The 21,618-nt window shown below is 47.4% G+C and overlaps 1 protein-coding gene across 6 annotated transcripts in view; it reads right to left on the minus strand.

The window, feature by feature from the left end:
* STIM1 (stromal interaction molecule 1) overlaps positions 1 to 10,674 on the minus strand; it is a 191,050-nt gene extending 180,376 nt beyond the window's left edge. For 3 of the 6 annotated variants that reach the window (XM_030555824.1, XM_030555833.1, XM_030555799.1), the window contains exons 1-2: positions 10,568 to 10,674; positions 8,195 to 9,859 (exon numbers count right to left, since the gene is read on the minus strand). In XM_030555824.1, coding sequence (XP_030411684.1) covers positions 8,195 to 8,303 — 109 coding nt within the window. In that variant the 5' untranslated portion in view covers positions 8,304 to 9,859; positions 10,568 to 10,674. The remainder of the gene's footprint in view (positions 1 to 8,194; positions 9,860 to 10,567) is intronic. The other 3 variants (XM_030555814.1, XM_030555806.1, XM_030555843.1) reach the window with 3 other exon arrangements.
* Between the last annotated feature and the right edge of the window lie 10,944 nt (positions 10,675 to 21,618).

A 21,618-nucleotide genomic window follows, 5' to 3' on the forward strand; every position in this document is an offset into this window, starting at 1 on the left:
AGTGCAGAAGTAAGGGTGGCAATACCACGGCACCTAGACAATAACCCTGCAAACCCCCTCCTCCCTGCATACCTGTTTTGGGTCCAGACCCCCAGCTTGAGAAACGCTGGTCTCCCCTGTGAAATCTGTATAATAAAGGGTAAAAGAATACAAAAGACCAGGTTTCATGGTCCATTTGGTAGGGCCCTAAGTGTATAAAGGGAGGGCTTTTATGAAAGCCTGAGACACACTAGTGATTAATATCTGTGAATTCTATGTGTTAACACTACATAAGGAATTATGGATAATTATTAATATTATGCTTTACAGTCTGTGATCAAACAAAGGGAGAAACAAGTTTCTCCCAGACAGGAGGGAACATCACAGCTGCCTACCCGTCTCCAATGAAATTAAGCAAAACCAAAAACAATGGAAGCCCCATTTAAATTCAAATCATCAGGGGATAAGAAGCCCACAAGAAGGAAAACAGCAGCATGAGATCATCCTGTCTCTTGAAACAAGGTCACCAAAATTTTGGAAAATATAAGCAGAGACAGAAGCCATATTTGGCATCGATCACTAGACCGACACAAGGGAACAGTTCTCTTGCAAGCAGAAACGGATGAGGTGCTGAAGTCTCTGGTAACTGAATATAGGTGAGTAACCTATTTAGGCAAAGATCTTTCACCTAGGAAGACAGGGGAAACCATCACCTAGGAAGACAGGGGAAACCAGCATCCTGAATAAAGCCTGTACTTTGCTAGATTAAGTTTTAGACATGTGTTTTCACTTATTTGCATCACTACTTTTATTTTTCACTTGGCATCACTTGACCTATATGTCCTATCGTTAATAATTTTGTTTTATTTTACTATGAACTAACTCAGTTAATATGTTTGAAAGGCAGAATATATTTACCCCAATTAAGTTAAAAAACACAATACAGCTTATCTCTATAAGGGAGAAAAAGCTTATTATTTCTCTGAGCTATCCAAGAGAGGACAGGACATGCCATTTGGGGAAACTCGGGACACGGCGTGCGCTGGTGTCACCTTGCTGGTTGTAACCAAGGGTGGTGGAAGTCAGAATAGGGCTGTAGCCACACTACTGGGATCAGAGCTGCTGAACCAGCACCGTCTAGCTCAAAGACAGTCAAGTGTGCCCTGAATGCTTGTAGACTGGCTGTGAGCATCCCAGGCTGGGAGCTACAGTAGCAAAGCACTGTAAGACACCCTGGGTTGCAGGGCAAGTGGTAACACAACCCTCTACTGCTCTGGAAACAGTGATAAATAGACAGAGAAAGAGAGAGAGAGAGAGACAGAGACAGCTTTATGTTAGAGAAGGCAAGGTCAAACAAATATGCCTTCAAAAGTGGCGAGTTCTGTGTTGGTCCTTAGCTCCTGTGGGAGTCCATTCCTCAGTCTTGGAGAGTGAGAGCTCAGGTCACTCCTTAAACTGTTTTATATATGACAGGATATCACACAGGCCAACCCTACTCCCAAAGTTAGAAAAATGTACTACAAATAACAATCGTATACTGGTAGGGAGCTGGATTTGATTATATAACAGTTCATGGCCTAGAGGAAGGTCTTGCGTAGAAGAGGGACTCAGGACACCTGGATTCAATTACTGGCTCTAGACAAGTCATTTAGTCTTTCAATGCCTCAGTTCCCCATCTGTACAATGGGAAAAATAGCCCTGCCCTACCTCTCAGAGGTGTTGTGAACCCCAGAGTTATAAACTAACCGGTCAACCACACACCTCATTTGGAACCAGAAGTACGCAAGCAGGCAGCAGCACGCGCACACACACACACACAGCAAATACAGTACAGTACTGGATTAAATGTACACTACTAAACAAAAGAAGGGAAAGTTTTAAAAGATTTGATGAGGTAAGCAGGTTATTGTTTCTGTGCTTGTTTCATTTGAATTAATATTTTTCTTCTGCATAGTAAATTTTCAAAGCTGTATTAGGTCAATGTTTAGTTCCAGCCTCTCGAAAGAACTAGAACGTTTTGTTCAACGTTACAAACGTTTCAGAGTTACGAACAACCTGCACTGGAGCAGGGATTATGAACCCAGGTCTCCCTCCTCTTTAAGTGAGTACCCTAGCCACAGGCTATAGGGTGCGGCCCTCTCAATCGGTCCTGTTGAAGCTGTTGCATTTTGTATAAATTATTCACTGGCACAGGGACTTGAACCGTTAGTCTCCACACCCCAAACAAGTGCCCTAACTACTAGGCTAGAGCGCGAGTCTTTCACTCACACTCTCTCTCTGACTATTCAAGTATGTTACACAAACTGGAACAGCTTCAACAGGAGGAATGGAGAGATTGCTTGCTCGCATTATTTAAAAATAAATAAATAAATAGACTTGAAATGTTTAGTTTCAGGCCACTTTTTAATTTGATCCAAAGCAAAATTTTTATCCACTTTTTGATTTGCCAAAAATTCAGAACAATCTGGGGTTTGGTTCAGGTCAATTTTTTTCTTCTTTTCTGATTCTTCAGAACTGCCAGCAAACCAAAAAAAAAAAAATCAGTTAATCACCCTGCCCTAGCTATAAATACCTAAGACAGATAGATACTACTTCCCTACCCACGAGGATTTTGGGAGGATAAGTCCCTAAATACTTGTGAAAGGGTCAAACATTATGATGGAGACCGTATAAATATCTAAATGGATTCCAGCTCCAATTTCTACAGTTCTCAAAACATTGTTGGCTCCAGGATAAATCCTTTTTCCATTTCTGAATAAGCCAAAGACTGCGCTGTCCATTCAGGTTTCCATGCAAGCTGGAACAGGCTCCTCACATTTTCACATAAGATTCTTAAAAATGCTCTAAGGAAGTAGTAATAGTCTCTTCAGTAACATGTTCAATGGACAGTGCCAAAACTGTAAAGCCAGTATCAATTCTACAGAGGGTCAAGTCACATTAAATAAGTCAAGTCGAGAGCATTTTACCAGGTAGGTCACCTGATTTAACCTTGACGCACTGGCAGTGGGTATTACCCAATCCTGTCAGCACTTCTGCCTTGGTAAACAGACTAAGAGTCAAACAGAGAACTTTTCCCAACCACTCATTCCAACTTTCACTAAAATTCTCCCATGTTACCCAATCAAATGCCATCAGCATTTGCAGCTCATGCCTCTCCTTAAGGTGCCTGTCAGGCAAGTGATTTAATATCGCCCAAACTGACTGACGCCAGAAGCAGAAGGCACAATGTCAAAAATCCTTGCTGATCTAGAAGAGCACCAACTAAAAGCAGCTTTCAATACCTTCTCACTTATTATGCAAGTTTCCTCAGAATTGTGGCAGGGAAGAGGATGCAACAATTATTTCACAAAGCTCCAGCAGAAAGTCAGAGTTCCTGTGAGCCTGGACTGGGAACAAAATGATCACACATATGTATATGGCCGCTGGCCTGTATTTTTTAATTTGATTCCCATCCATCAGCCAAGCAGTGACAATGGGGCTCAATGAAGTATTTCTAACAATTTTCATCTTGAACTAGCTGAATGGATTCATTTATCTTTATACCTTTTTGTTCTCGGTCATTCTTCACCGTATCTATCCAATGTATCCTCGGTCTTCCTCTATTTGCAGTCCCTTGCACTCTGCTATGTATCTCCATGTATAGTATCCTTTCAGTCCATTCTTGACATATCTCTCTCTAATCTTCTGTAACATTTTTATTTCATGCCCTGTTTTCTTATATCATATTTTAATTTTCTGCAGTCTTAAATCTCTTAGCCAGTTCATTTCTGCACTCAGTCACCTATGTTCATCAACTTTCCTCATACTCCATTATCCAACCCGTGCAGCAGTATCAGCATGACAACCGTCCGATAGACAAAGATTTCCATTTTTATCAAAATGACTTTAACCTTCCAGATCTTACAGAATTTTCCAAATGCAACAGCGGTTACAGAGTCTTCTTTTTTATATTACCTTCAAATTCCCATTCTTCAATTCTAGTCCTTCAATATACAAAAACTTTTCCACTTGTTCTAGTTCTGTGTCTTGACTTTCATCTTTGCATTTTCCTCTTGTCTGCCAGTTGCCACAGTTGTGACTTTGTGCTGATCTTGAGTCCTAATGTTCTGCTTTCTGGGTTTACCTTTTCAGTTATTTTTTGTAACTCCTTCTTACCATTCAATCTTGATTTAAAAATTGTCACTAATGGGGAATCCGCAAGAAGCCTTTGTAAATTGTTATAACGACTAATTATTTTCACTGTTAAAAATGTTCACCTTATTTCCAGTCTGAATTTCTCTCGCTTCAACTTCCAGCCAGTGGATCATGTTATACCTTTGTCTGCTAGACTGAAAAGCCAGTTATTAAATATTTGTTCTCATGTAGGTACTTTTAGACTGGAATCATCATCCCTTAACCTTCTCTTTTAGCTCCTTGAGTCTGTCACTTTAGGGCATGTTTTCTAATCCTTTAATCCTGCTTGCAGCTCTTCTTTGAACCCTTCCCAATTTATCAACGTTCTTGTTGAATTGTAGAAACCAGACATGGTCACAGTATTCCAGTGGCAGTTGAACCAGTGTCAAATACAAAAGGTAAAATAACATGTCCACGCCTATTCAAGATGCATCCAGGGATCGCTTAACCCTTTTGGCCACAGGGTCACCCCAGAAGCTCATGTTCAGCTGATTATCCACCCTGACTTTCAAATCTTTTTCCGAGTCAGAGTTCTGCACCCTGTAAATGTGGCCTACATTTTTTGTTCCTAGATTTACGTTTACATTTAGCTGTATTAAAACATGTATTGTTGGCTTGTGCAGAGTTTATAGGAGCAATACATTCTCAAGACTTGCCATAACCCTTTCTTCCAAATGCTATCAAAAGCCTGGCTGAAGTCTATACAGTTATTTTAGTGGGTTCAGTTGTGTTCGGACAAAGCAACTAGTATAAAACAACTTGGAAACACCCCCATAGAAAACAGTGGCACCTCGTAGACTATGTCATTGTAAGAACATAGGATCTAAGAGATTCCCAAATCACCCATGTCATGAGAGGAGCTGATGATTGCTGGACTGACCACCGCCTGGTGAGATCAGTCACGTCCATCAGGATTGCACCGAAATATAGAAAGCAATACAATATCCAAATCACATAGAGGGCAATACAACATCCAAAGAGTTCAATACTCAGTGTACCAAGAGAGCTTCCAAACACTCCTGAGTGAAAAACTGAGCATATGCACTCCTGGAAATAACATAAGTGTCAAAAAAGACTAGGAAGCCTTAAAACAGACTATACATAAGGCCTGCAAGGAACTCATCAGCCTTGCTACCCGCCATCATCAAGACTGGTTTGACAACAATGACAATGAGATTACAGTGCTTTTGGACCAGAAGAGAAAAGCTTTCTGCAACTGGCAAAGCCAACCACTATCCAGTCAGAAGAAGAGCTCTTTCCATCAGCTCAAAACTGAAGTTCAAAGGAGGATCCGAGAAAACAAAAAAACAAATGGTGGGAGGACAAAGCAAAAGAAAATCCAAACAATTGCTGACAGACAGGATATGTGGAGCTTTTTCTGAGAGAAAAAGACCCTGTATGGAGCAAGCTCACGTGGCCTCACGCCTCTGAGATCCAGAGATGGTAGAGCCCTTTTTAAAGATAACGAATCTAGAGTTCTGAAAGCAGGAAGAGCCAAATCAGCAAGCATTTTCCAACACCCACACCTCTGCTTTCTGAGTAAACTGCTTTCCTGCTGCTTCTGAGAATCTCATTACCTTCTACAGAGATGACAAGTGACCAACCCAATCAGTTTTTTTAAATATTAAAAACAGGCCATGTCAAAGACAGACAATTGTGCCTCATTTCAAAATCTAGTAGTCCTAAATTGTTTGCATCTATTTAATGATAACGGTAGTGTATAGTTATGCATCCAACTGACAGGATTCATACTGACTGTTCCCAGAGGACTGCATGAGGTAGAAAGTGATATGTGAAGTATGAGGGCCTTCTGCACTTACATACAGGTACTGTAGTAACTACGACAACTAAAAAGCAAATGTTAAAAATGATCTTAAAGAGCCTTTTTGCTATGGGTCTTCTGAACCGAGTGTGGCATGCACAATAAAACCTTCAATGATTATCCAACAAATGAACGCACACAGGGTAGTTAAATGCCATGAGTTACTGACCTCGGGAGTGAATCTCTCTATTATGCATCAACATGTCTATGCAGTCCAGTCAGATCTCGTTTATCTCTATGCTGATTTCTGAACTGTAATCACTATGGTGCTCTTTCTAGGTGCCACGTGTTAATCTGAAGTTATTTTTATCAAAAAACTTATGGAAATTGTATATAGACTAGAACTGAACAGACAGGAGTACACACAGTGAATAGGAACCCCTTAGAAGGGAAAGCCTGTCTGCAGGTAATCTACACCAAAGACTGCATACCTCACAGGGTTCTCCTCTCCCACACTGCACTTGATTGCTTCTGATTTAGAGGTAAAAGCAAGTTAGAAACTGAATCACCAGAGCTGCCACATTTCTGCAATACCTTCAAAAATTACCCCACTTGAGGGCACAAACCCTGTTTCAAAAGAACTGCAGAGATCCTGTTTCCTTTCTGAAGTACCAGGTTCATGGTCTCTCTCTCACCTCAGGACTCAAGAGTCCCAAGAGTCTGACACTGTTAGTAACAGACAGTTTTAAAACCAAGTAAAATTACTGGTTACTAACACAAGTGAAATTAACCATAACAATATTAAAATAAACACACACACACACACAAACTCAGCACTCATAAACCAGCCATTCCTCCGTTTATTCCAGGGACCCTTATCTTCACTCCTTAACTGATGAAGTATTTATTTGGAAACCTGCATTCATGAGTTTTCTGATCAAGTTCAAACCATTTCTGAATGCAATTAATGCTTTTGGGTACCTCCAGCTATAGGATCCATCCAGATGCTGATGACACTGCCGGATGGGATGCTTTCAAGAGACAAGTTATGCTTCGGTTGTTAAAAGCCAGCCTGCACCCAACCTGAGAGCATTTTTGCAACAACTTTTTCTGCTATGTAAATCAACTATATTTTTGTCTCCCAGTGCTCACAGAATTCCCTATTTTCTTGTGTGCACATTTGAATCCAGTGCTGGTGAAAGATGCAGGACTGGCAGCCCTGAATACTGAAAGCCACTGTTTAGCTACAGGTAGTGACAGTAAAAGCAGCAACAGCACAAATGTCTCTACTATACCTCAGTCCTGAAATACAGGGACAATCACTCAGAGTGGAGGTATATCAGTCCAAAAAATGACCTACTCCTCTAGTGAGACTATCAAACTGTCAGCAAAGGAGTCAAGTGCTTATGCAAGGCCAACATGTGTCTATTGGGAACCAGATTGAGACAGACAGATATGGAGGCAGGTGGGGGGGAAACGGGACTAGACAGCAAAAAATTCAGCTGTCATGCTTTCATTCTCTCTCTCCCTGCCAAGAGATGATCAAATGCTTATTCCCCCAAGAATGTCAATAGGGCAATAGTGAAAAAAATATTTTTAGACTCGTGATCTTTCTATGCAATTTCTCCTTTTTATCTTTCCCCCTTAAATACTGGGACAGTGCTCTTTGCAGTCATTGGGGAGGAGGTTTTAAAACAAAAAACAAGCAAAAACTACATTAAATCTGAAATTTCCCAAACAGATGAAGTCAGTATCCACAATAAACAGTGAAATAATCCGCAGCTCATGAATAGCTGGCATCCGTTTTGAAATAAACAGATTGTTGTTTAGTCATCTTAAATCTCTCTAAAAGCAACGGGTTTCAGAGAAAGTGCCATGTACCATCCTGACTCCCTGACACATCAGTTGAATCTAACTCATGAGCAAGATTCTCAAAACTGATGAGCATTTTTCCACCAACAGCATGTGTCATTTATTACAGGGTCTGCCCTAATCTAATGTTATATATTCTTGAGGACATCATTTACTGAAGAAGCTGAAAACTTTAACATTCTAAGTTTTGCCATGTGACAAACCAATCTCATGCAATGTATGTGCAATTTAAAGCATCATGAACTAAAACTGATCATCTTCTGTCAAAAAAACTAATCAAAGCTAACAGCAAAGAGGCCCTACCTGTGACTACCAACAAGTTTCACAGAGCAGTAAGTTCTAATGTTTTCCTCATCGCTGGGAAGGAGGGGAGATAAAAACAGACCATTTCTGAAACCTTTTCCTTACCTGCAATTGCAGTTTCATCCAAATGGGTACCTGGGGGCCTCTCCCCCTGTCCTTGGTGCAGAAGAAAACCACACAGGATCCACACTGCTACTCTTGACCACACATCCATTTCTGTATAATATTACGGACTTTATCCCTTTGTATGTCAGCTCTTCCTCAGCATCAGTCCCCAATGGATATGTTCAAGTTTCTTAGTTCACTCTGCACCTTTATATCCCAAAACGGTGTAGGAAGTAAAGTGTCTGATATCCCAGGAGTGGTGCCAGATTAATTCCAAAGGCTACAGAAGTAAAGGATGGAGATACTTTGAGGTTCTTTTCCCTCCCTCCAGCATAAGCTGAAATTTTGCCCTAAATCTATGATTTCTCCCAAAAACCAGCCTCACAATTAAATTTATCTCCAAATAAAACAAATTTTAATTTGCCTCTCTAGCCCTGAAGAAAGTTCTCTCGAGTCTTGTATTTTTTAAGACTAGTTAAGATAAAATATACCTAACATTTTTGGTATTAAAAAGTACAAAACAAAAATTTCATGAATGATTTACCAGCAAAGTCTCTAGGGCTCAAAATGCTGCAGCATCCAAGTTTTAACTATTCGTAGTCAAGCACAGCTTCAACCTACTTGCAGATTCCAAACCGTTTAGCAAGACTAGAATAAACCAAACTTGTTTAAAATAATTTTCTTTTGGTCAGCTAAATGTCTGTGCATGTGACAACTTAATGCTTTAATTTAAATTTCAAACAACATGCATTTTAATCAGATACTTTTAAAGAGAAAGATATTTGCAAAGATTCTAATGCACATTCTTTTAGAGATGCAGAGAAGAATTTTTAAAAACCCAGCATTAAAGTATTAAAAAGCCCCACAGGCCACAATCCTCTATTACAGAACAAAATATAAAAAACATGCCAAACAGGGCCACCTTATTCAGCTGGAGATTAACAGACTTGGACTCTGCCAGGTATCAGGTAACCTATCCCTTCCTTTGCTTCTTGTTAGTACTCCCTTAAACAAAAAAAATGTGGAAGAACACTCATTATCCAGTCCTCTATTCCCACCTCAGCAGCACAAAACTGCAGTAGTTTTACCACCTGAAACAGGTTTGTCTTGTCTGCTGTCTCCCAGGATTAGTATCTTTACCCAAGGCAGATTTCTCAACTTAATCCAAAAAGCCTCTGAATCATTTAATCCAAATTTTGGTTTACACTCAGTTTTGATCAAGATTTCTTTTTATGTACTTCAGCAAATCTCAGTTTATCATTGGGATTTCCAGATTATTTTATCAGCAACTCTTCTCTGACTCAAAAAATTGCCAGAATCTCTCTTCGTTTGGCCCAATTTATTTCCACCACAGCTCTCTTTCTAGAGTTGAGTGACGCTCTATCGCAGGCCTGTTGGATACAATAGGCTACGTAAGAATTTTTTTCCTTTTATCCCAGTTCAAATCAACAGCATCCATTCAATCATGGATTTTCCCAAGAGAGTATGTGCGAGCAGAACACAAGAAATCCCAGCAGCATTCAGGATGGCTCTCACACGTCAGACCAAGCGCCTATCAAGTCCAGGCTTCTCCGGGGACAATCTGCTCATCCAGTAGGCCTGGCTTCTCTCGGGATTAGTCCTCGGTGCTCCTGGGGCAGCTCTCATGCAGTAGGCCTAGGTGTCCTGGGACAGGCCAGTATCGTTAATGCAGGTTCTAGTCCCTCTGCTCTGAACCCCCCCTCTCCCCTAGCCCTAAAAATTCCTCCCAGGCTAGCCCTTCCCCCACATACCAGTGCTCTCACCCAGGCCAACTCATAACCCCTTTTCCCCCTCAGCAATAGTCTCACCCACACTAACCTCCCCCATCCCCTCAGCAATGGTCTCACCCAGGCTGACCTTTAACCTCGCCCCCTTCAGCAATGGTTCCCCCCCAGGCTAACCCTTAACCTCTCCCTCCTCCCCCCAGCAATGGTCTCACCCACAAGAACCCTTAACCTTCCCTTTCCCCCCCAGCAATGGTCTCACCCACGAGAACCCTTAACCTCCCCTTTCCCCCCCTCAGCAACAGTCTCACCCAAGCTAACCCTTAACCCCAGCAACGGTCTCATCCAGGCTAACCCTTGACCCCTCTTTATTGAGCAGTGGTTTCCCCCAGGGCTAGCCCTTCCTCGCCTCCCCCCAGCAGGAATGGTCTCACCCAGCCCAACTCTTGACCCCTAGCAATGGTTTCTCCCAGGCCGGGCCAGCCTTCCCCCCTCCGCAATGGTCTCTCCCGGGCAGCCCTCTCAGCATCAGAGCCCCCGTCGCTCCCCCGCGCCCGGTAGTTTCTCCCGAGGCCCCTCCCCCGGCAGAGGTGTCTCCCCTCGGGCGGACCCCCCCGTCCCCGGTTACCCCGCTCTCGCCGCCCAGCTCCGGAGCGGGCTGAAGCGCTGCTGCCGCCGCCGCCGCCGCCGCACGCTCGGACACTGACAACTGAGGCGCCAACCGCCGCGCCGCCAAACGGGGCGGGGCAGGAACCAGGAGAGGTCCCGCCCCTTCCCGCTGGTAGCCAATAGGCTACGACCGCCTGTCCCCGCCCCCTGGCGGGATCCGCGCTGCCCCGCAGCGGCCTCTGGCGGCGAAGGGCGGGAGCGGCAGGCGGAGCTTCAGAGCCGGGCGGCAGAGCGCGCGAGCTAAGCAGGCTCAGACGGGGCCGGCGCCTGGAGGGGAGACCGCGGCTGTCCCTGTTGCTGGGGGACAGTGCGCCCCGCTGCCTGGCAACGGGAGGCCGGTTGTGGCTCCTGCAGACCCCCAGAGAGCAGGGCCCCAGCACGGCAAGCCCCGAGGTCCTGAATCCTGAGCATCCGCCAACGGGGAGACACCCTCCCCCCCCCCCAAAGCCTCTGCCCTAGCAATGAGCCCGGTGACCCCGAACAGCCAATGCAGGCAGGCGCTGGGCCCGGGCGCCCTGTTCCTGCAGGGCTGGTTCCCCTCCCCGAAAGGGTAACGGGCTGGGGCTCAGGAAACACGTCCCAGCAGAAAGACCTGGAGGGGTGACCCCAATGCTAGACGCAGGGGTTCTCACAACAAACAGGCTGGTGGCGGCAGGGTGTGGCCACCATCTCTTGCCGACCATTTTTCCTAAAATAGGTCATTAACTTTAGGAAAAACAAGTAAATCAGCACATGTGTCCATATCATTGGCACTTATTTATGGAGTGTTTCTTTTTTCTCTGTTGCAGGCTCAGTAAAAATAACGTCCAGGTGTCTCTATTCCTTACTGGCCCTAAACAGAATAAAAACACAGATCAAGGACTTTGCACATTCTTGTCTTTTTTTCTTGTTGTTTCTTTTGCCTTTTTAGCTGCTTTTTAAAGACTTGCTAGAGACTAAGTCTGCTGTGAAAAGGGATATTAACAAACATACGAATGTCACTTTTCACAGCCAACTTACTCTGCCCCAGCAAACCTGGGTACAAATTAAGCCCTGGATGGGGAGGTGGGTACAGAGACAATGGGGTCAGTGGTGATGGGGCACTGGGGGAGGCAGCAAGGGCCAGGGGGATGGGGAGGGTGAGATTTCACCAACCCAAGCAGGGTGGCATGCCGCAGGGGACGCTCTGCCAGTCACCAGTCCCGTGGCTCCAGTGGACCTCCCGCAGGCATGCCTGCAGAGGGTCCGCTGATCCTGTGACTCCACTGAAGCTGCCAAAGGCTGCCTGCCTGCCGTGCTCCCGGCGACCAGCAGAGCACCTCTTGCGCCATGCCACCCCAAGCACACACTTGGAGTGCTGGGGCCTGGAGCAGCCCCTGCCTGCCACCGCATGGCCAGGGAATGGAGCCTGAAGCTCCATTGCTGGAGCCTGCCACTCATCACCGAAGGGCTGAACCCCAACCCCACAGAAGTGAGAAACTCACGGGCTGCCTGCTCCTCTAGCTTGTGTGTCTCCAGAGGGGGGCAGGGTCTTACCACTACTGAAGCCCCCGCGGTCACAGCCCAGGCAGCTGTGGCCCCAAGAAAAGCCCATGGTGGCCACATGCAGCCACAGTGGCCGTATTTGAGAAACACTGGACTAGAGCTCCATCCTCAGGGACCCTCAACAGCCCCAAACACTGGAAGGCATTCCCCTCTCTTTGCCTGAAAGGGGGATTTCTTTCCCTGTATCTCTAAATACTCGTAGTGTAGAGAAGTTACAGAAAACTAACGGCAGATTCCTCCAGCCCAGCTATGTTATCACTAGGTATAAAGGTGTTAGTAGTAGATTACAAAATCTTTCCATATCACAAACTGAGAATCAAATTGAGCAGGGCACATTGAGGTGAAAGCAGAAGTGCAGCAAGTCTCCCAGTCTGAAAGCAAGACATGGGAAATGTCAGAGAGGCCAAGAAACAAGAACCTCAGTGAGACCCCAAGAGGGGCAGAAGAACTACCAGGGTGGGTATATCTGTGCTGGGCTTTTAGTTGGACCTTGCGCTACCACAGAAGGGGTTTGAACTTTCTGGTGACTTGGCCAGAGGGCCAGGCCACAGAATAGCCAATCACATTTGTGCAACAAGATGATGGAATTGAGGGCTTGATGATTAAAGCAGGGCATTTGCCAGTCTTACGGCCTGACCTAATAAAGAATTTCAGGTACAGGGCCATTGCCAACTCATGCCATGTTGGCTGTAGCTGTCATTTTAACTGTGACAAAGTTCCTCCTCTACGTTGGTGGATCCTGCGCTTATTGGCAGATTTGCTCATCTCAGTGATTTTTCCCACAGTCTGGATCAACATCTCCTGTGTCTGATCAGGAGTTGGGAGGTTTGTGGGGAGCCCAGGCCCACCCTCTACTCCGGGTTCCAGCCCAGGGCCCTGTGGATTGCAGGTGTCTATAGTGCCTCTTGTAACAGCTGCATGACAGCTACAACTCACTGGGCTACTTCCCCATGGCCTCCTCCAAACACCTTCTTTATCCTCACCACAGGATCTTCCTCCTGGTGTCTGATAACGCTTGTACTCCTTAGTCCTCTAACAGCACTCCCTCTCACTCCCAGCTCCTCACACACACTTCCTCTCCTCTGGCTCCACCCAGCCTGACTGCTGTGAGCTCCTTTTTAAACCCAGGTGTCCTGATTAGCCTGCCTTGATTGGCTGCAGGTATTCTAATCAGCCTGTCTGCCTTAATTGGTTCTAGCAAGTTCCTAATTACTCTAGTGCAGCCCCTGCTCTGGTCACTCAGGGAACAGAAAACTACTCATCCAGTGACTAGTATATTTGTCCTCTACCAGACTCCTGTAACCCACTGGTCTGGGTCTGTCACAATCAGCAAATAATGTTGTTCTACATCTGGATGAGCAAGGGATCTATTCTTGGTTTTCCTCCAACATGACCAAAAAAGTTGGTGTAAGAACTCATTTTGATTGTCAGTGTGCCCTTGGCCGAATTTAATCACATTTCTCTTTTTTCCTTCAGAGGCTACTATGGTTGTGTGAAAGCAGCTTGGTGATAATATTGTTTGCAATAGCGAAAGATATTAGATTACTATTGGCTATTACTGGTGCTCCAAATGTGTCAGAAAGATGCAATCTTTGGGAGACAGGTCCATGAACAGAGACATCTCATTCCTCTACAGATGGGGGCAAGTGTGTGCTTTGTCAGGAAGACCCAGGTGCAGAGTTGACTAATCCAGCAGAATCAAAATGAGAGCATGTTAGATCTGGCTATGATATTCTAGCAGTTTAACAGGACTGTCATGGTATAATTCCCCAGTCTGAACCTTAGTGTCCCAAAGATGGGGTACCAGCATGAATTCCTCTAAGCTCAATTACCAGCTTAGAACCTGTAGCGCTGCCACCAACCAGGAATTCCAGTGCCTGGTACACTCTGGTCCCCACAAAACCTGGCCCAGGGACCCCCGAGACCCAGTCCTTCTGGATCTTAACACAAGGAAAGTAAACCCTTTCCCTCACCGTTGCCTCTCTCAGGCTTCCCCTCCCTGGGTTACCCTGGAAGATCACTGTGATTCAAACTCCTTGAATCACAAAACAGAGAGGACAATTCACCTTCCCCCTCCTTCTCTCTCCCCCTCCCAGACTCTTCCTGAGAGAGACAGTAATCCTAACACAGAGAGAAATTAGCCTCTCTCTCCCCCTTCCTCCTTCTCCCCACCAATTCCCTGGTGAATCCAGACCCCGTCCTCTGGGGTCTCACACCAGAATAAAAAAAAACAATCAGGTTCTTAAACAAGAAACTTTTAATTAAAGAGAGAAAAACAGTAAAAATTCTTTGTAAATTTAAAATGGAATAGGTACAGGGTCTTTCAGCTATAGACTCCCGGCCTAAGTATACAAGTACAAATTAAAATCCTTTCAGCAAAATATAAATTTGAACTCCTCCCAGCCAAATACACATTTGCAAATAAAGAAAACAAATATAAGCCTAACTCGCTTTATCACTTAGTACTTACTATTTTCAACTTATAAGAGCCTGTATCAGGGAGATTGGAGAGAAACCTGGTTGCATATCTGGTCACTCTCAGAACCCAGAGAGAACAAACACCAAACACTAACAGCACACACAAAAACTTCCCTCCCTCAAGATTTGAAAGTATCCTGTCCCCTGATTGGTCCTCTGGTCAGGTGACAGCCAGGCTCACTGAACTTGTTAACCCTTTCCAGGCAAAAGAGATATGAAGCACTTTTGTTCTATTAACTCTTACGTATCTGTTTATGACAAGGACCAAACTGAAAAAGCTGTGGACCACTCTGAGGAACTGCTGACGAAATACACATTTCAGTGACCAACACAAAGGACCTCCAGGGAAAGAAGCGTGCTTGATTTGTGAGGCAAACATGCCAGCAGAAGACCTCCATGAAGCTTCTACCCTGAGCATTAATAGTCATGTGTGCACTGCATCTGCAAGACTAGTGCTTGCTCGCAAAACCAAGTGCAGGGGACTTAGTGGCCCAAAAGGCAAAGTATCACGCAAGGTGTTTGGTGTCTCTCTACAAGAAAGTTAGGGAGAAGAAAACTGAGCAAAGCAACACAGAGAAGATGTCGCACGGGATTGCCTTTGCCGAACTGATAGCATACCTTGGAGACAAAACTAAAGACTGGAGCCACACCTTCATTCAAATGAGCAGACCTCACCAGGCTCTATACAGAGAGACTAGAACAGCTGAGGGGGACAGTCACAGCACTGAACTAAAAAGCACACATCCTTTCACACATTCCAGATCTCGAAGCATGCAAAGACAGACATGATGTGCTCCTTGCCTTCAACTAGGATACTGGCATGCCCTCAGGAAAGCATGTGCGGAAGACTGTGACGAAGAAGCACTTCACCTGTCCCAAACAGCAAAATTTTGAACGGACATGTGCCAAATGAAAACACAGTTTATAAGAACCTAAGAATGGCCATACTGGGTCAGACCGAAGGTCCATCCAGCCCAGTATCCTGTCTACTGACAGTGGCCAATGCCAGATGCTGGAGAGGGAGTGAACTTAACAGGTAATGATCAAGTGATCTGTCTCCTGCTGTCCATCACCACCCTCTGACAAACAGAGGCTAGAGACACCATTCCTTACCCATCCTGGCTAAGAGCCATTAATGGACTTAGCCTCCATGAGTTTATCCAGTTCTCTTTTAAACCCTGTGATAGTCCTAGCATTCACAACCTCCTCAGACAAGGAATTCCACAGGTTGACTGTGTGCTATGTGAAGAACTTCCTTTTATTTGTTTTAAACCTGCTGCCCATTCATTTCATTTGGTGGCCCCTAGTTCTCTGGATCATTTAACCCAAGAGGCCAAGCAAAATCTGTGCCTGAGTCACTGTTGGCTCTGATGTCCATGATATTGGATGGTCTAAACATTAAAACTCACTCAGAGCAAGTTTCCGTTCATCCAGCTACTCTTATTTCAGCACAGTACAGTTGCAGTATGACAGCAATATCCGTTGCCATGAAGGAACAGAAAGTTTGCACCACAACAAAGCTTGAGAAACGCCTTCACCAGTCTACACTGGTTTGACACATGCACAGATGTGAAAAAGTGAGCTAGTAGCTACCGTCTTTAAATGTAGATTGTCCATCTCCTACAACAGTGTTGGCCATCTCTACCAGCATGGCGAACAGTGCATGCCAACACTTTGAGGATGAGAATATATCTGTCTTCTAAAGCTTCCTGGTAGTCTGTTCACTACTGTGGCTGCAGACCACAATCCCAGCTCTACCACAGCAAGAGACTCCTTCCACAGAACTGAGATCTCACTTTTTCAGCATCCCAGTACTCAAGTGGGAGGGAGATGTCTGTGGAACTCCCATCTCAGACTGTGAGGCTGCAGCACCAATGGAGGAGACTCTATCATCACTTCCTGAGTCTTACACAATTGTCCCTCCACTGATAGTGAAGAAAACCAGTGCTCCTATCCCACCGCAAATGCTGAAATCAAGACTGACTGCCAGCTGATTACCCAAGCCCTGCAAGGAGAATGCAGGTGGTTTGAACAGTTAAGGCAAGCAGCAAGTCTGATACCTTAAATGGAGATCAAGCCATTTTGGGGGCAGCTTACCTTGCTAGCATGCAGCCAGAGCCAGACTCCACCCCAGCTTCTTTCCCTCTTTCCAGAAGACTCCATGTCTGTGGCAATGATTCATCCTGTCATGGATGTGATAAGGAACCCTGTACACCACCTAACCCATGCCAGGTGCCAGTGATCACTGTGGATCAACCCCTTTTCACCATAACCAAACTGATGTAGCCTGCTGGGTACGGAGAGGACAAATCTGTCATGCTGAGTGGTCTTCATCTGGAAATGGTAAGTCTGAAGCTGACTGGAGAATGGCTAGAAGATAGTGGATGGCCGGAAGCCCTTGCTCAGGCTCAAGTGGCCTCCCCAAAAGCAGCTGATTCTTTGAAAGTGTCTCATGCAGTGCTCAATTTGTAATGAGAGAGGTGCCCAGGCTCAAGCAATTCGGTACTGGGGCTCAAGCAATTTTTTTACATTCATAACTGAAGCGACAATTCTGGAGGTACTGGGGTGTCATGGAGTCACCGGGCGATGCTCTGGAACTGCTCCCCACGAAGCCAATCAGGACTTTGGGGAGCCTCCTCTCCCTTGGAGCAGACTGTCTCCAGGGCAAGAAGCTCACACAGCTTCACCTCCTGGGTCTCTCCTTGGAGCATTCAGCATCCTCTGCCCCTCCGTGCGCTTCCCACAGCGAGTCCACCCCAGCGGGGTCCTGGGGTAGCCACCGGGTCCTGCACCCCCACTTTGCAGTCAGACGTGACTCTCAGCCAGCCAGTAAAACAGAGGTTTATTCGATGACAGGAACAGGGTCTAAAACAGAGCTTGTAGGTACAGAGAACCGGACCCCTCGGCCGGGTCCATTCTGGGGGGCAGTGAGCCAGATCCCCAAGTCTGCACTTCATTCCTCGTCCCCAGCCAGCTCCAGACTAACAACCCTCTTCCAGCCCCTCCTCTCTGCTCAGCTCCTTTCCTGGGCCAGGAGGTCACCTGATCTCTTTGTCTCCAACACCTTCAGTTGGCACCTTTGCAGAGGAGGGGCCCAGGCCATCAGTTGCTAGGAGACAGAGTGTCAGGCATTTAGGTGCACTGGCCCTTTGTTCTGCAGCAATCACACACCCTCATTCCACCACCTAGATATTAAGAACTGCTATGGGGACACTGAGGCACCAACACCGTATCCAGAACAAACATTAAGAACATTCCCAGTTCGCCACGTCGGGTTATGAACTGATGAGCCTAGAGGTGCCGGGACTCATCCCTGGCACAAATTAAACACTGGTCTCATGTCACACATACTAGGTGTGCCGCCCAAGTAACTGCCAGCAGTCTATACATCTTGCTCCAAATGTGCACACACTGTATACCCAAGGTCTGAGGGAAAATGAGGCCCCCAGGGGATACCACACTTCAACAGGAGCTACTTACATTGACCTGTGTGCCATCAATCTACCAGGCAAACTTTTCTCTCTGCGTTGAGTATATTGGAAAGCTGTCACTCTGGTTCTTTCATTAGATCATAGGGATTATGCTCATTGGGTACCTGTTCGCCTCTGAGACATGGCAAGCCCTTGCACAGCGCATCCAGACACAGCTAGAGTTCCTCAAGGGGAATGTAGCGGCCGAGACATCCCGCAGCGCATCCTGCTGGAGTCTTGGGAATTAGCTCTTTTTACAGCCTTGGAGCGCCCTCTGCAGGCCGATGTCTTGCGGCCACTGGCCCCCGTATCCCTCCCGGACCGGGGTGTCCCTTTCCACTGGAGTCTGCACCTTGCAGTACCCCTATAGTCTCGGTGGTTCTCCCCTCCACGGGAATCCCCACCCCCCTATCCCCATCTCGCCTCAGTGGCTACTGCCAGTCCCCTCTAGCCCCGTTCACTGGGGCAGACTGCAGTATGATTGCCACTCGTCACTGGCAAGGAGGGTTTGGACCTGCTCCAGCTCAGGTACCTTGGTACGCTCCCAGCAGCCAGGTCTCTCCCTCTTAACAGACTAGAGAGAGAGTCTTTCTGTTTCTGGCTTCCCTGGCCTTTATAGGGCCATCTGGGTCTGTTTGGGGCGTGGACCCTGCTGCGGCTGCCTCCCCAATCAGCCTGGGAGCTACACATTCCAGCAACAGCCCTCTCCCAGGGCTGGCCTTAACCCTGTCAGAGCTGGTGCGGGTAACCACCCCACTACAGGGACCATCACAGTTTGTGAGTCATGGCATGTTTTTTTTGCAGTAGTGCTTGACCAAGCTCGTGAGCAAAATAACGCTATAGTCAAAGGAGATGGTGGAGCTGTTGGCCTAACACAAAGTCCAGAGGTCGTTTGGCGCTGGATGATAGTGGGACCGGAGATGGCCAGGTTGACAGGAGAATTTGAAGCTGCAGCAGAGGAAGGAACCAGGCGAGAAGGGTCTCACACAAAGCACCATGAGCAAGTGAAAGGTGCGCAGACTTCTTTTGGACTACATGTCAAGGCACTTATTGAGGCAATAGATGTCATGGGCAATGCCATCTCAGAAGAGAGCGTCGACTTAGTTAAGCTGGACACCAAAGACAATGCCGACCCTGCTGTGATTGTCTCTGTAAGGGAAGCTGAGCAGATTGGGCAGCAGCAGTACACTACCTTTATCACCAAGCTTGCAAGACAAAACCAAGCCGTTATAACAGAGCTCATCAAGTGAAATAAACTTCCCTTGTTCAGCAGACCTCCTGCAAGGAAGATCTCCAGCACAAATGGCCTGTGGCCACCCTTTCAATGCAGCAAACCAGGGCTGAGTGCAGGGGCTGGAGGAGAGGGCCAGGGTGCTGAGTATCAGAGGGAGGGAGATGCATAGGATGGATGCGATGGGCCCGGAAGTAACCCTGGTTCTATCCAGGGTCCAGAGGCCAAGGCCGTGGTGTGGGAGTTGGGACCCATGGATTCTAATCTCGCTCTGCTGATGCCCTGTTGTGGGACCTTAGGCAAGCCCCTTCCCTTCTAGACGGGATGTCTGCTTGAATCCCTCTTGTGCTGTGTCTGTCCTGCCCCTTTCCATGTCAGCAGTTCAGAGCAGGGGCTGCCTCGTGCTGTGTTAATCCTCATACTCTCCGCCCTCCTCCTCCTCTACCCCAGTCTCTCTCTCTTTCCTCCCCTGAAATCACCCCCCAAATCCTACCCCTCCTCCACCTGCCTTCTCTTCCTCCTCTGGACACACCCATTCTCGCTGCTCCTCCACGGTCCCCTGACCCCCTCTGCCCCAACGTCTGTCTGAAACTGACCTCCATCAACCACATTGCCATCAGCTGACATTCCCCTTCTCTGCCCTCAGAGTGCTCCAGCCTCCCTCTCTGCTCTGCCTCTTCCAGATCAGCCTCCTCCTGACAGCTCCCCATCTGCACCCTGCTTCCCTTCTCCACATCTACCACCACCTCACCAGCTGCCTTCTCTTCACTCCTCCTCTTCCTGCCTTGCCTTCCCCAAGGCTACACCCCACCTTGTGCCAGTCCTCCCACAATTCGGCTCCCTCATCAGTTCTGCCCCAGTCTTCGCCTCACCTCTGCTCCTCCTACAGCTCCAGGGGCTCTTCACCTCCCCTCTCCCAGCTTTGGGGAGCCTGCAGCGGGGTCCCCTCTGCCCCTCCCTAGGCCAGATGTTGCACTGATGGCAGGAGCAGAGGAACCGTCCTGTCCCCATTGCTCCCAGGGGCGGAGCGACCCTGAGCTACCCGGCTCTTTCTGCTCTTCCTCACTCCCTCTTGTCAGGAGGGTGTCGTGTTGCTGAAGGGAGGCCTGGCCTGTTTTCATCCCTCCCCCAGACTTTCTGGGGCCCCGAGAGACATCTTGGGAGCTATGTGCTTTCTGACCATCCCTATGTGCCGAGATGGGGCCCTGGGCACTGATATAAGGGGACACTGCCTGCTCCCACTGGCCTCCCAGAGTCTCCGGGAGCTCCAGCACATAGAAGGGTGAGGGGACCAAGCGGGCACCCCCTGTGTCCCCGCGCTCACAACAAGGGCAGTCATCCACCATGGCGATGGTGGGCCCCATGGTAACCATAGCAATGACTGACACCAGCGTAGGGCTGCCCCCCTTTGTTCCCCACCACAGCCACTGCTCCCAGGGCCCAGCAGCCAGAAAGGGCCTGCCCCACTGAACTACAATCCCTGCTCCTGGAGAGAGAGTACCTTGGCACAAGCCTCAGTGTGGTGGGAGGGCAGAAGGGGCAGAGGCCAGGAGTCCCAGAGGAGCTGGGAACAGTGAGGAACAGGCCCACATGCTCAGGGACACCCCTGCCAAGCCCAAGGAGATGGCTGCCCCCCAGAGACAGGCATCAGTCCACCTCTGGCAGGGTCTGAGCTCTACGGCTTACCTGGAGGGTAAGGACAAGACGTTAAAGTCACTGGAAGGAAGATCTGGTGGAGGGATTGAAGGAATGGGGGATATTGCAAGACAAGGACAATGGTCTTGGCATCTGCTTTTGTATGGACTGGAGCGGGCATCCGCGGGTGCTGGGGAACTGAGAGGAGGAAGATGCAGGCCGCAGGTCAGGAGATAATGAGGGACCCATGAGAGTTGTAAGTGTACGGGCAGAGTGAACAGGTGGGAGGAGTTGCCGGGGATGCCCAGGTTACAGGCCTGAGTGACGGGGGGAGGGTGCTGCTGTGCACAGAGTGAGTGAGCAAAGACAGCTCTGGAGGATCAGGCATTCCAGTGCTCTGGACAAGGGAGCTTTTCCCAACCATCTGGAAAACACATGGAAAAAAATGCCTGTGAACGCATGGCCTCCAGGCAGCCCTGCCAGAAGCCCCGGCCTCAGTTTCCCTCTTGATTCCTGAGTTAGACTCAGTGCAACCTCTGGAGAATTCAGCTAGCCGTTTTTGTGGGGTAAATTGATTACCAAACATCCCACTACCATAAACGAGAATCCCCCCAGCACCGTTCAACCAGTACATTCGTCCCAACAGTCCTACACCACATACGGCTCCAGCAT

Source organism: Gopherus evgoodei, chromosome 1 (assembly GCF_007399415.2).
Source record: "Gopherus evgoodei ecotype Sinaloan lineage chromosome 1, rGopEvg1_v1.p, whole genome shotgun sequence".
NCBI classification, from domain to species: domain Eukaryota; kingdom Metazoa; phylum Chordata; order Testudines; family Testudinidae; genus Gopherus; species Gopherus evgoodei.